Source organism: Lipophrys pholis, assembly GCF_963383615.2.
Source record: "Lipophrys pholis genome assembly, chromosome: 12".
NCBI lineage: Eukaryota > Metazoa > Chordata > Actinopteri > Blenniiformes > Blenniidae > Lipophrys > Lipophrys pholis.
Window position 1 is genome coordinate 7,815,385 of NC_137641.1, and position 15,122 is coordinate 7,830,506.

The 15,122-nt window shown below is 43.8% G+C and overlaps 1 protein-coding gene across 1 annotated transcript in view; it reads right to left on the reverse strand.

Annotated features, from left to right (window-relative positions):
• LOC308117914 (rapamycin-insensitive companion of mTOR-like) overlaps nt 1-15,122 on the reverse strand; it is a gene marked incomplete at its 5' end in the record, with an annotated part of 40,402 nt that overhangs the window by 19,643 nt on the left and 5,637 nt on the right. Inside the window, 19 exons of the mRNA XM_080477034.1 lie at nt 2,436-2,635; nt 2,871-3,006; nt 3,094-3,140; nt 3,395-3,496; nt 6,332-6,497; nt 6,575-6,675; nt 6,750-6,830; nt 6,898-6,964; nt 7,043-7,133; nt 7,211-7,298; nt 11,827-11,909; nt 12,264-12,331; nt 12,413-12,480; nt 12,559-12,728; nt 12,829-12,955; nt 13,293-13,356; nt 13,707-13,838; nt 13,916-13,980; nt 14,691-14,788. Of these exons, the coding sequence (XP_080333160.1) occupies nt 2,436-2,635; nt 2,871-3,006; nt 3,094-3,140; nt 3,395-3,496; nt 6,332-6,497; nt 6,575-6,675; nt 6,750-6,830; nt 6,898-6,964; nt 7,043-7,133; nt 7,211-7,298; nt 11,827-11,909; nt 12,264-12,331; nt 12,413-12,480; nt 12,559-12,728; nt 12,829-12,955; nt 13,293-13,356; nt 13,707-13,838; nt 13,916-13,980; nt 14,691-14,788 (1,954 nt within the window). The remainder of the gene's footprint in view (nt 1-2,435; nt 2,636-2,870; nt 3,007-3,093; nt 3,141-3,394; nt 3,497-6,331; nt 6,498-6,574; nt 6,676-6,749; nt 6,831-6,897; nt 6,965-7,042; nt 7,134-7,210; nt 7,299-11,826; nt 11,910-12,263; nt 12,332-12,412; nt 12,481-12,558; nt 12,729-12,828; nt 12,956-13,292; nt 13,357-13,706; nt 13,839-13,915; nt 13,981-14,690; nt 14,789-15,122) is intronic.

The following is a 15,122-nucleotide window of genomic DNA, read 5'->3' on the forward strand; positions in this document are numbered from 1 at the left end:
TTTTAAAGAGCAGGCTCAGGACCCACCTCTTCAATTTAGCTTTTAATTTGTTGATTATTTTACTTCCTTTTTATTCTTATAATGTAGCCAATTATTTTAGCTCAATTTCTTTTATTCATTTATCAATTAATTTTATAAGATCTTATTTATTTTACCCCAGTGTCTTCTCATGGGGGGCCTCCACATTGTGTCTGGCCTGCCTGTGGGGGGCGTCTTCCTGGGGATCGTTCTGGCCTTGGTGGTGGGAGGTCTGCACTGTGGTTCACTGACCATGGTGTGGCGGGGCCCCCAATAGCTGTAGGCTGTGGCACCTCTCAATGTGATTGGCCCCTGAGGATGGTGTTTTCTCCCCCGGCTCATTGTTACATCAGTTTTTATATTTTGATACAGGCAGTTGGAGTTGGTAGTGGGCGGGCGGGCGAGTGAGGTGAGGTGTGTGTGTGTGTGTGTGTGTGTGTGTGTGTGTGTGTGTGTGTGTGTGTGTGTGTGTGTGTGTGTGTGTGTGTGTGTGTGTGTGTGTGTGTCTATTTCTGTTTTCTCTCTTTAAAGTATGTAAAGCACTTCCTCCTATTTGAAATGTTCAAACTGGGCAACGATGAGACTCAGGCGCTGGTTGTTCTGGTGTCACCCTCCCAGGTGGTGGACGCAGGCGAAGGTGATCGTGTTGACGGTCTCGGCAGGCAGTTTCAGGTGCACCTGCATAAACTCCCACAGTGATGTCGTGGGGTCCACCTCCGCCCGCTTGGGCAGTCCCGCCAAGACAAGGTTGTCCCACATGCTCCGGCGATCAAGAACAGACTCCATCTTCTTATTCTCCTCAGACAGTCTGGCCAACCCGTGGTTCAGCGACTTCACCAAGTCTTGCAGGCTCCAGTTCTCAAGCGAGTCCCTAAGAGCCTGGAACTCATGGTGGAGCACCTCGACCAGGGTCAACTGGACGTCGAAGCTGGACAGTTTGGTGTTAATAAAGTCCAGGATGTCCTCGAACTGCATGTTTGTCGATGAAGTCGGCGGTGGAGATGATTTTGGGTCACTTCTCTAGGAATAGGTTGGAAGCGGAGTTAAGGACATGACGAGTTAGTTATAACACTCGTTCACGTAGGCCTGCAGATCTTCGAGCGTGTCCTCTTCCACCTCTTCTTCTAGCTTATATTTTCTGTTTTGTATTTTATATACATATAGTTGTTGTCCGGTGGCAGTAGAACTAACATGAGAGTAGTTTTGTTTACAACTTGTGCGCTGCCGCATTGAATTGCACTCATAGTCACACTCTGAATCACTAAGTGTGCATGCTCCTGCATGCGTTCGACTCTCGACTTGAAAGAGAATGGGACAGGCCCGACTCCATTCCCTACCTCACCTCTGACCAGCTACAACCCACCTCCTGCACCTCCCCCATCACAGCAGAAGCCTCACCTAAGCTGCCCACCTCAGAGGATCCGCTCTCCCCCTCCCAGAGTGACACCTTTCTCTAACATAGTCAACAGAGTGTTCAAGAGGCAGAACCCCCGCAAGGTCAGATGCCGGACTTTGTCTCTCCCTCCACCTTGAAGCACCGTGCTGTGTGCTGCACAGCCATCTCCGGTGTTCGCAGGCATTTTCAATACCTCACTGGACACAAGCTATGCTGCTGCTTCAAGGCATCCACCATCATCCCCGTTCTCAAGAAGCTGAGGACAACAGGACTTAATGACTTCAGAGGAGACAGACTGTCTGATGTCCCGGTGCAGGTTGCCTGGTGCAGGTTCAACAACATGGAGCTCAAGGCTCTGATGACAGTGGAGATGATTGTGGAATTTAGAGGGAACACAGCCCCACTCACCCCCATCACCCCCATCACCCTGAGACTCAGCAGTGGACACTGTGGAGTCCTTCTGCTTTCTGGGCACCACCATCACCCAGGACCTCAAGTGAGAGTTGAACATCAGCTCCCTCATCAAAAAAGCCCAGCAGAGGATGTACTTCCTGATGATTAAGATGATGGCGCACTTCTACACCTCCATCATTGAGTCCATTGTCACCTCCTCCATCACCGTCTGGTACGCTGCAGCTATGGTCGAGGACAAGGGCAGGCTGCAGCACATCATCTGCTCGGCTGCGAAGGTCATTGGCTGCAATCTGCCGTCCCACTAGAACTGGTACTCCTCTGGGACTGTGAGGCCTGCAGGTAATATTGTGACCAACCCCTCCCACTCTGGACACCATCAGGACCAGAACCTCACATCACAAAAATCGTTTCTTCCCATATGCCACCAGCCTCATGAACAAGGCCAGGGCCCCCACTTTGAGTGAAATAATGAGTGTGTTTGTTCTCCATCAATCTGTCTACTTGGTTTTTATCTCTGGAATTCCTGATGTTAGGAGCCATGACATGACTGTGGCGTAAACCTGAACTGAAAACACAGATACAGTATCATGTATATAAAGCCCCTTACCACTGGAAGACGCTGCACTTCTCCAGCACCTTGATGCCATGAGGGTGGGCTGACAGTGTGCCCAGCAGAAGGAAGTACTTCTGGCTGAGTGTGGTCAGCAGTCGACTTCGCTGCAGAATGAGCCCAGCTCTGAGCGCGTCACACGAAAAATGGCACAGCACAATGTCACTGACCAGGTCCTCCAAGTACATCTGACCATCCTGAAAAAGACATGAGAGAGCGATGGGAGTGAAGCTGAGAGGCCGGTGACAAAGACTCAAACAGCTTCAAACAGTTAAGTAGAAACAACAAATGCTCTGACAAATTCTCTCCTCAAAGTTCCTCCTTATTTCAAGATGCTTCACACTGTGAAATGAATCCTTTCTGAGCTGAAGCTTGGTGTTTGAGGCAGTTTAGAAGTTCTGCTGAAGTTTGCGTTTCTCCGCTTCCTCTCACCTCTTCAGATGCCAAGAGGAACTCCATGAGCTCACACCCCACTACAGTCAGCTGTTTGGCTTTGGGATGCTCCAGCTTCAGGCTGCCGTACAGCGCGCTGCTGGGCTTGTAGAATGAAAGCAGCCTCTGTACAAACCTGCACACGACAAGTCCAATATGAACTTAACAAGCTGTTTATCAGCGCTGTAAGTGAACAAGGCCGAGTGAGAACAGCAAGACTCACTTGTGTATGTGGTCATCTTTACTTCCATGAAGGCTAATATTTGGCCACTATGAGAAAAAAAATAAGATTCAACAAATGAACCTCACATCTAATACAAAGCACAGCTCCAATATCATTTTGCATCAAACTTACAGGCACATTGGAAAAGGAGTGAGTACGAACAGAGACGTATGATCAATATGAGTTTTTTTTACATTGTACAAGAACACAGCTTATCAAGTGAAACTGGAGGATATGATTAATCACAATAGATTAAAACACCCAGATGTTTTTATCAGTATTGAAGCTGGATGATTTAGACCTTTAAGATGGTCCTGATGAGGTGCCAGTTCCAGTCCAGGTTCTCCTTATGGCTGAGGACGTGACTGTCTCTCATGACGCTCATCAGAGTGTCGTCATTGTCCTAGAGAAGACAGAAAGTGTTTCACCTCATATCAGATTTTGTGATTGTAGTGAATAGGGAGCTGATATGTAACCCAGTGCTCTCTCTTCATCCCCACCGTCACCTATGATCAGGAACTTTGCATCATGACCAAAACAATGAGATACAGGCTAATAAAAGAAGGGTCTTTTTTGTTCCCCTCAATGATACTAAGGCCCTGTCCACACAGGTCAAAACGATTTTTCGTCGCCCGGTCTAAAAAATGTTTCCTTCCACACATCACTGTTGAACACGGCTCAAAATGATACAGTACATGTGCCATGCCTTTTGGGTGGCGCTCCAACTCTGCCACAGAAATACAGAAAAAACGGAGAAGAAGACACAGAGCAAACAAAACTGCAGAAGAAGACACAGACACGTAGAAGAAAACAGAGAATGCTCCTGCTCATGTTCATATGCATAGTTTTCATGTGACATGAAACATCTGGATCACCGGAACGTTACCCACCATCTTGAAAGGCAACAGCTACAACAGCTACAACAGTTACAGTTTATGATTGTCTCCTGAAATGGCAGACTGCGCGAAGCATCATGGGTAGGAGGTCAATAGTGACAACTATGTATTTGAGGAATCCAACATCAGTGGATTTCTACAACCAGTCCCTGAGCAGTCTGCTGGACTTCCACATCAGTTTCAATCTCATGCTTGGCACCCTGGCAAACCTGCAAGCTGCGAAAGATGAAGGCGGCCGGGCGTGTCGCAGGCTTACAGACAACACAAGAGGGTGTATGCAGAAGCTCAGAGAAATGCACAGTACAGTGTCTACACCCCCATCATCAACAACAGCCCCCATAACCCCCCCCATCACAGATAGTTGATAATATCTGCTCACATCTCTCCATCACTTCCCTCCGGGCCCCACCCACCTGCTGACTCACTGAGACTGTCCAGCCCGTTTCACCCATGTTGAAGAAACATGGTAGACATATGCAGCACATCAAGCCGCACAAACAGGTCACTGAGACCCATACTCTAATCCAAACCTGGGCTTCATAAGGCCCAGAGACTAGATGTGGCCCTATAGCCCTGCTTGACAGGTCCTCAGGGAAAGTCAGCCAATGTTGCATGAATCATGTAGAGCGACTTTCACTTGAGACAAATTGTCATGGGTTTTATTATGCTTAAAATGGTCAAAGGTTGTACGTCATTGGCCCTTATCATACCATCAGTTGCAAAATTACATCTGCCACCTTGCTAGCAGGGCAAACAAACATTATCTTGCAGATTTAGAGGTTCATAGTGAAACAAAAGGAGATTGTGACAAAATATAGTTATATTTTACCTATTTAATCAAAACTTAGAGGAATGCAAATGCTATTACAAGACTCAAACTTCTTTTTCATCAAGAGATAATTTTCTTATTGAGCAGGTAGAGAAGTAAACTAATATCTCGGCCCTCCATAGTAGTGCTTATTTTAATGTGGTCCTTTGGGAAAATTAGTTGCCCACCGCTGGTCTAAACCCAACAGGAAGTCTGCTATTTTGTGTTATGCATGAAAAGTGTGAAACACAATCCTCCAAGGGGGTAGATCCTAGAGACCTTAAATCTGGCCAGTACATACAACAGATCTTCCTGATGAAAACTTATCAAAATTTCACTTGAAACTCAAAGGGCATGGCCATGACGCTCCAATGAATGTCTGATGATTCACCATGAAACAGGAAGTGATGTGTAACTCTCTTCCACATGCTGTAATCTTCCTGAACCGTCTCATGCATCATCACAGTGCTGCCCTGAACACATCTATATGCTAATGTCCATTCACAGTAATAGCACCACCTATTGGTAAGAGGAAGTTTATATTATATTTCTGCATACCAGGGCCTCACACTTTGTGATATCACCCTTTAAATTGGTAGGGATATGAAGCAGATCAGGACACCCACAAATCTCATGACAGCCATACTCTGAACCCAACAGGAAGTCCGACATTTGAAAGCCGCCACCTCTGATCGTGGTTCTGCAAAGGTTTTCTCCTTTTCGAGGGAGCTTTTCCTTTCCACTGTTGCTTATGCTTGCTCGTGTGAATTTCTTGGTCTCTGTTAAAAACAACTAGGAATGAGTGCTAGGGTTAGAGTTGTTTGTGGCGCTACATAAATAAAGTTGAATTGAATTGAATAGAATTGGCGTCAACTGTGAAATTCTCGTCTTGAACTTCTCCTACACGGTAAATCCAAGAGACCTCAAATTTGGGCTGTATATACAACAGTCCTTCCCAATGAAAATGGTAAATTCTTCTACAAAGTCAAAGGGTACGGCCATAGTTGCCCCCCCAAAAATCTGATGGTTCGCCATGAAACAGGAAGTGATGTGTAATAATACAGGCAACAATTCACCTAAAAATGTACATAGTCGATGAAAGACCTCCCCTGATCAAATCCATATGCCAATATCCATACATAGACATAGCGCCACCTGCTGGCAAACAAGAAAGAGCATGTTTCAACATTGCCTGCATTGTACTGTGGCCAAAACGTTGCGGTTACATGCAGACAGGCCCAGAAAATCCACATTGGGAGGGTTAGGGCGAGTTGTGATGTCCTGGACCAAGAATAGAGTTAAGAGGTGTAGGGAATGGATGGATAAAGGAACATGGTCCAGTTGCTTGGAATTTAGTAGACCAACCATAATAATAATAATAACCATAATGAACAAACTTCAGCTATGAGGAAATTTGAAGACCTTCACATTGGCAGAAAAGAACAAATGCAGACTGATAAAAGACGCAATGTGAAAGATGAATAAAAGAAGGAAAGAAAAATGTAAAACTTCGTTTCTGAATGTGTTTACATACCTTGAAGATTGAAATTTCCCTGTTAGATCTGGAGAGTTGGTCTCGGCAGCAGTGGGATTCCTCTGTGATGCGGAGGATGTGGTCCAGGTAGAGACTACTCGGTCGGACTCCTCGCTTCTTCCACTCGTGAAAGCGCTTCAGGTTGTTGACTGCAGCACTCGCTCGTCTGAAAGAAGCGTCTGTGTGAGCCGCAGGTCACTGAACAGTGACACCAGGGCTTCTCATCATACCTCCTACACTCACAGTCTCTTCTCAGACGAGCCGTCGAACGAGGCCGCCATGTTCATGAGGCTGGGTAAGCAGTGCAGGTGGTGACTGTGGCTGTGAGGGAGGAGTGTGTTGGCCTGCCAAAGCAGAAAAGGCATGTTTATGCTGAGCTGTCACCCGAGTGATGTGTGTGAACGACAGGAGGATGTACCATGTGAAGAAGCTCTCCCACCAGGATGGTGGCCTGCATGGATATGACGTCCGTACTGCTGGTAATCACCTCCACTAGACTCTGTAGAGTCACAATCAGCGTCACAAAGAGGTGAGATGAACAAACTCTCCTCAGCTGATTACTGTACCTCTAACAATCCACTCTTGATGAAGGCAGAGAGCATGAAAGCCAGGTAGTTGTTCATCAGGTTGAGCCTAGAACAGAAATCAGGCTCTAAAATCTCTCGGCACAAATAAAAACAGGTCCCATCAGAGCCTCAGTTCAGGCTTTACCTCGAGGTAGATCGGAGTGGAAGAAGTGATTTAGCTTCAGCAGCCACAAATCCATGAGACAACCTCCAGTTGTCCTGAAACCTGCTGGGGTCTGAACAAACAACACTTTGGACTGAGCTATCTGTAAAAAAAAAAAAAACATCATGGAAGTGATTGTGCTTTACCAACCGATACTCTTCAGGGCGTCATTGAGGTCTGCTGTAGCGGAGGGTGGAGCCAGCAAGAAGACCTCAAACAGCACCTCCAAGAAAGCTTTCTGAGAAAGACAGACCCAAGAAACATGACACACAGGGAGGATTTGCTTTTGTCATTTACTGTATGCTTTTGATTGTCTGGAGTTTCATGTGCTGCTAAATCACCATCACAAACACATCTGAAACACATTAAAAGGAATATCAACTATATGAATATTGGAGCATGTTTATCATATCTTCCTTCTAAACACATAAAATAAATTTTTCTATTACAACAAAACATTCTACTTTCTTGGTAGCATCACTACTTTAGAAAAGCAGCACATTTTTAGTCCTCCAGACTTTAGCGTGCAAAAACGGTGGACTGAATTAATGTACTTCCTGATCCATGTGAAGTAGGGGTGTTCGATATGGCGATGGAAATGGATATAGACCGTGAAGGATTAGAAAGTGTTGACCATCTGACAAAGAAGAGAGATTGTAGAATCGACTGTAGAACATATTTTACACAACATAACACATTCTAAACTTGCAGTTCTATTGACCGCCAAAACTAGGGGCGCCGCCATATTGCATCATTCTGTCTAACAACTTCCGGTGGGTGGAGCCACTGTAGTGTTGTGATGTTGCTCGTAGGAGCAGCTCATTCTGGACGGTGAACGGGATTGACAGTCTCTCTCTGAATTAACAGTTTTAAACATCGCTCATGTGGATCGGTGCACCGTGTCTCGCTGCGGCTAGCTGTGTTGGTTGTTGTTCCAGTTCTCCGTAGCTAGTCATGGCGAACTTTATCTGTCGGTCCTCCGGCCGTGTGTTGTTGCTCCGGTGCTCTGTGGCTGGCCATGGCTGGCTGTGTGCAGCATTACATGCTCCGTGTGGAGCTGTCATTACAACTGGATAACGAGGAGAAGGCAGTTGAAACCAGCTCCGGAGCGGCTAATCGGGAGGACCGGTCTGATGTTTGGGCCACTAGGGCCGGTGTTCACTTTTTTATTTCCGGCCGGTGTTTTTTCACAGCACTGGGTTGATCACATGCTGTTTCTGCGGTTCCTGGGCCGCCCCCGCCTCCCTCCACTGCCAGCTTCTTCTTTTTTAAATAAACTTTATTAAAGTTTACCACTGGCAGCTTCTTCTTTTGCAGACGCACCCTGATGACATAACATATCCGTGTACTCGGTCAGTGGGTTTGAAAGATTAATAGAAAGAACAAGGTGGAGCAGAGAAAGCCTGAATTAAAAAGAGGAAAGGAAATTTGAAAATAGTATGATGCAACGCCACGTAACTGGGAAACTTTGTCTTTTGGTTCCTCAGAAACCAGATCCAGCAGCACCAAGCAGGAAGGACTGATCTCAGGATAGATCAGATTATTATATTCAATATAATGAAGAGTAGAATGGAGACGTGGTCCATATGAGAAATGTCCTGAGATTCTAGATGATTCAGCTCTACATTAATGAAACTGACCTGAACTTTATAAAAAGGGAGATTTGTGCTGAGAATTTAGATCATTTTTAAAAAGTGATGTAGTGTGAGAAGCAGAGCCAGTGCTGATGAGGGGATTGATCCCGTCACTATGGAAGGAACAGCTGAGCTGTTGGAACAGTGTGTGAACAATCAAGCAGTACTTCTAATATATGAGAAGTTTCTCAGCAGTACATTTCATTAAAAAACAGACTCAGGAGCACTTTGACCAGAAGAAACCTGAGGCATTCATGCTCATGAGCACTGAGGAAGGAATCCTCATGTCTTTGGAAAATGATATTATCATAAACAAAGAGGCAGAGACCAGTGCACTGCTCAGGGTTTATTCATGTTTCAGGGTCGATCATGATTCTTTGAAAAACAGATAATAGTGTTATAAGAAAGTAAATTTTTTAATTCTATATTTTGAATCTCATAGTTTATGTTTTTGTTTAATTTTTAAGGTTTGGATATCTGTTAACATTTGAAATATAGATTGTGAAATTATATTAAAATAAAAGATGCATTGTATAATGGTACACTTGTGTTGAACTAAAATTTCATTATGAAGGAACCCTGACTTGTAATTAAATGAAAATATTTTCATAAAATACACTGAATTACAAGGCTTTACAGAATAAAAAATGAACTTCACATTTCTAAGATTATAATTACATGATTTTAATAGGTCGTGATCTAAAGTGGGCCGGTCTGAGGTATGAAACTCCAGGGCTGAAAATGAGTACCACTCCGGCCCTGGTTGAAACAGCAACGTTCTGAACATAAAGTAGAGAGACAGGACTGTTGTGGAGCAGCATACGACCTCTGGATTTGTGCAGCACTGTGTAACCTTTAAAGCAACATAATCTCTGATGTAGAAGATGAGTGAGTGCAGAGCTGTCCACATCTCACTGTGTAAGCTCATAATAATGCATTGGTTTTATATAGCGTTTCTCTGGACACTCAAAGACACTTTACATTGCATTATTCATTCCCTCCATACTGATGGTGGTAAACTACGTATGAAGCCACAGCTGCCCTGGGTTCATTGTCTTGCCAAAAGACACTTCAGCAGGTAGATATGGGAATTGAACCAGCAACATTACGATTGGGAAACGACCGCGCTACCACGCCACGCCTCCCCAAGTCATACTGCTCTGGAGAGAACATGATGCCGTCCGATCATCCCAGCTCAGTTTTCATGTGTTCCCACTTTAATATCCTGGTAGCAGCGTAGTTTGTTATGTTTTATGGTAGTTTTATAGACGAGATAAAAACATTGGGCAGCCGTCCACCATAATGTAATTTGTCAGTAACCGGAAATGCTTCAAGACAAAATGCGGAAGAACAGAGAATTAAAAGTGGAATAAGGTCAATACTGATGCGCCGATGCAGCAGAAGTTACATGTGCACCCGACCAACCCAGCAGAGTGAATTACGAGTGTGTCTCGTTGTGTAGGGAGGAGGCGTGGCTGAGTTGGTCCCGAAGAGAAAATCCACATCCATCGTGTGGAAATAGTTTGGCTTTTCCCCGGACGACAAAACACAAACAACCATGATTTGCCCCAGGCTGCTGTGCAGAAACGTTTCAGACGTCATCTGTCATAATGCACCTTCTTTTCAGAAGGAGAGAAAAACTGTGTCTGATATCTGAGCAGTAAAATGTTCTAAAGCTCTTCAGTTCTTAATAATCAGGTTATAGACATTGGAGTTTAATTGTTTAAATCGCTGAGCTTTATAAGGAAACCTGAGATGAAGAGGTTAATGGCAGTTCTGTTGTGTGAGCAGATGTGACTGTTCCTACATGTGGGTACTATATGTGTATACACATATCTAGAATGTATAGAAGTATTAGTGTATAGTCTATTGTAACAGAATACATGTATCCCTCTTTATTTGTTATAGTTCGAATAATATCTTTCCATAATCATGATTGTACATTATATTATATTATAACATCCATCCATCTTCTCCCGCTTATCCGTTTCCAGGTGGCGGGGGTGGCAGTCTGAGCACCGTCACCCAGATCACATTGCACTGATTAAGAACCTTTCCTGCAGGTGGTGAGCCCACAGAAATATATTATATTTGTTTCTTTTTTACTACTGTTCTTTAGTCACTGTTTGATTGGTTAAATATATTTTGTTTATTGGTGTGCACTGTTGATTTTGATATTTCAATTTGAGTCTGTTCAAAATATAAAAACGTAATGAAATGACATAACCTCAGTTACTTAAGTTTGTCTTTTTATTTGGCTCTATTTGATAAACTATTTAGTGTTTGGTATACATAAGTCCTGTTAAAATGTCTGTTAAATAATATTTTACAGAATTGCCTTAGTTTATACCAGTTGATATTTTTATTTTTCCCATTTTAAATAAGTCTTTAAGTATTATTTGAGTTATTTGATATCATACTTTGTAATGTATATTTTACTTTGATGTTTCACTGTTCACTGTGGACGTTACCTCAAAAGCCAGGAGCAGTTTAATTTTTATGTTGCAGGAGTCACTTTATCTCAGTGATATTTACCTTTTTAGTATGTTTATGTTATTTGCATATGTTGGCAAAATTGCATCAGGAGCTTCTCCCCTCAGGCATTCCACCTGCTGAACCGAGGAAAATAGTCCCGACAATTTGCCTTGTATGTACTGTTATTTACTACTAAACTACCCATATTTATCCATCCATTTTTTATCTTTCGTGTGCCTTAAATCTCTTTATTATTAATGTTGTCATACAGTGTGGTATTTTCATTTTTGTGTGTTCTAGATTTTTATTTCTATCCCATCATATGAAAATGATGTTTCGATGCGGAACGGGTACTTAAAACATTTCACTGCACATTACACTATGTATAATTGTGTGTGACGAATAAAGGACTCGACTCGACTTGATCTGGTTCTTACTGAACTTCCACCACAGAAAAGTTTGTCAACTTTGTTGTATTTTAACTGCAAATTGTAGGCAAACGTTGCTCACAGTGTATACTCCTGATAATTCTTCCACAATAAAATGTAAGCAGTGTTGTTTGCTTCAAGGTCATCTGGAGATCATCACAAGTGTTTGAGCTTGTGAGCTGCTCATTGTTCATCCTCAAATTATGACTGACAACAGCAAAACACCAACCTGCACATCCATATTTGGTATACAGAACAAGCCAATCAGAGACCGGAGTCCAGAGCTGCCCGTCTTACAGAGGTTGATAATACCTGCAAGGTGATCAGACAAAAAGACACACTCAACATGTTTACAGCACACACTCTGACCTGCTGCAATTAATGGCAATGAGCAATTCACAGCTTAAAATGTAGAAGATATTCTGAATGTGCAAAGTCAGGACTATAATTTGAAGAGTCCACATTACTTCCAGGATTTTCCATGAATAAATATCCATGACAAGCTTTAGTCTTGAGAAGAAAAATTTTGATTAATCGAGATTAATTACAGAAAATTGTGCGATTAATTAAAAACATTGATTTTCTTTTATTTATTTATATATATTTTTTTTAAATCGATGACGGCACTCATTTTTGCACAACAAACCTGTGGATTCTCTCATTTACCTGACCAAGACCGAAAAGAAGCCACGATGGACATTTTACTGGCAGTGAATCGAGCCTCCCTGTCCTCCCTGCAGATCACAGCCAAATTATTTACAATGATGAAGCAAGTTGACGTGCTTCATGTGTCCCTCAAACAGCATTGAACTCACTGCAGCGGGCCCTCTGCGGTGTCAGGAGTGTGTTTATAGTGGAAGTCTGTGTATGGAGCCAGGATTTGCTGCGAAACAGATGCATGAGACAAAAACTCCACACACAAAAAACACGCTGCACGTTATGTTTGGAGATGTGCCGATACCTCCAGTCCGACATCAGAGCGGATGTACTGTCTTGTGTGTGGGTGGTTGAGGAGGTGGAGGATGGTGGTGATGAGAGCTTCATTGATGCAGCTCAGCTGACAGTCTGTCACATTCTTCAGCACGGTGGTGTGGCCGCCTCGCTGTGCCACCACCGCAGGGTTCTTCAAGGCTGATGAACAAAGGGCCCACACAGAGGTCTGCCAACACTGTTGACCTCACACTCTCCCTCTGTGTGTGTGTCCGCAATTTTACTTATCCATTTTACGCACAGAGCTCACAAATTATGGCAGTGCAGGCCCGAGCCATGTTATCCTGGTGCTGCAGCCCGTCGTTGCCCACCGCGATGAGGGAGTTAGCAACGGAAGCGGGGAAGAGCCGCGCATCGACGGTGACCATCTGAATGAGGCAGCAGAGCCACAGTGCAGGTAGGCGTATTCAAAAACGCAGCATCACGCCATGTTTTCACTTCATCAAACATTTTTTCATCTTACATATTAAAACATTTGTCACATTGACAGATGACGTCTTTCACTTGAGTGATAAAGGCTGAGTATCCAACCTCTTGGTTCAGTCCTAATAAAAGCTGTGTCAGATGCCACAGAGTGTCCTACAAACAGTTAAAACGCTGCCAATAATAAACCTGTTGATTGCGACCTATACCATGTGGAACAGTGAGAGTCAGACAGTTTAACGGTTTGAAATATTATGTAGGACGAGGAGCAGATGAGCTCACCTTGTGAGCCAGTCTGAGAGCCTGCGTCCTCTCCATCTCATTCCTCTGTTGGATATCGATGCATCTGAAACGACATCCAGAGGATGACAGGGAAAGAGATGCAAAGAGGCAGTGATGAGTTAAATATTACATTTCGTGTGAATGAATTCTCCAATTCCACGAAGTCAATCAAATTTACAAGAACGTTTCCCTGTAAGAAGATTAGTAACATTAAACAACAACAGTAATGTTCCCGTTAGTAGTAAAGATTGCAGGGAACATTATCAGTACCGACTCCTAATGAGGTACGATCACATAAATCAACTACAAGTAACTATTAGGGCATGGGGATGGAACGCTGCGGTTAGAAAACTCTCAAACTGTCCAGAAAGGTCTCAGATAAAAGCCTCTCTGGGCAGGGTGGTGTTGCCTCACCGTGCAATCAGGAAGTCCACCTGCAGCAGGAGGAGCTTTTCCAGCGCGCTGCCGTCGGTGATCAGGTAACGCAGAGCTCGGAGTCCTGCTGTCCGGACCTCCTTGGCCTCGTTCAGCAAGGCCAACCGGAGACTTTGGAAAACCAGGGACTAATGAGAACTCTGCAGTCAAACATGAGGCAGCTTTGGGTGACATGTTCACAGCCTCACCAGATAATGATTTCCTCATAGGTGAAGCCAAGCCGGTCCTCGGCTACACCGACATGACAGAGGAGCTGGAGGGAGGAGGGAGAGAAACACTTTGTACAGCTTCAGTACAGGCCGCATGTGAAGGAACCTCATCTGGACTTCTCGTTCTCAAATGTCACAATCAACTAAACAGAATAAAGCAAACAGGTTATCCTGCAAACAAACTGTGCAACTTGTCAGAAATACTTATAAGGGCATCATATTCATTTGGATTGATGTTTATCAGTCAAGATAATACGTGGTTTAGTCAGTTTAAAGACAAATAACAATGAAGATCTAAAATGTTTTCTTCAAGGTCAAAACTCACGTCTACCCAGAAAACTGTGAAATTTGAATTGTGACAATTTAAATGAAAAAACAACGTTTTAGCTGAATGTATAATTGCTTTACTATAAAAACGGCTGAAGAGTATTTCTAACTATAATGTGAACGTTTTAGCGTGTGTGTACACTTTCTAGGCTGAATCTTCTTAATCAGAAACAGAAATATCATCTGAACTTGCTGTTGCAGACGTGTTCATTTACATTTGTTTCAGGCCTTCGCTCTGAAAGGGAACGCTTTCACTTTCTCCTTTGGCTGATCCCCTTATAGAGAAAACACGTAATGTAAAATACAACAGTTTGAGGTCCTTCGCAGCAGCATAAACACGTTAAATTGTGACCTTTGACCTTTCTCTGAGTGCCTGCCTCTGCAGTCACCAGCCTGCCCCAGTAGTTTCAGCCTTGTTTGGACCAACCTTCACAAAGTTGGCGAGGTGAGCCAGCTTGTGTACGTTGGGTATTCCTTGCTGCTTCGCGACATTTTGAAGGATTTCCCGGAGGTTTTCTGCAGGATCTGGAAACAACATTTCAAACAACCAAATGAAACATTTCTCCTCCTCACAGTCTCACATGTGGCCTTGGGGCAATGGAATTCCTCTTATCGAGGTAACTGTGGGGATTAATCCTGGGTTTTTACGCACTGCGACGCTCGTTCACTTCGTACCGCGATAAATCACCCCGGTAACGTCTCTGAATGTCTAACTTCCTCCAGACCAGGTTATGATCTCAATAAAGAGGTGAAAGCTCCGTCTCCTGACCAATCAGAGCTCTTGGAAAATGACCTTAGATGATCCTGATTGGTGCACTGTTTCAATTCAACCTAATCTATATAGCACCAAATACAACAC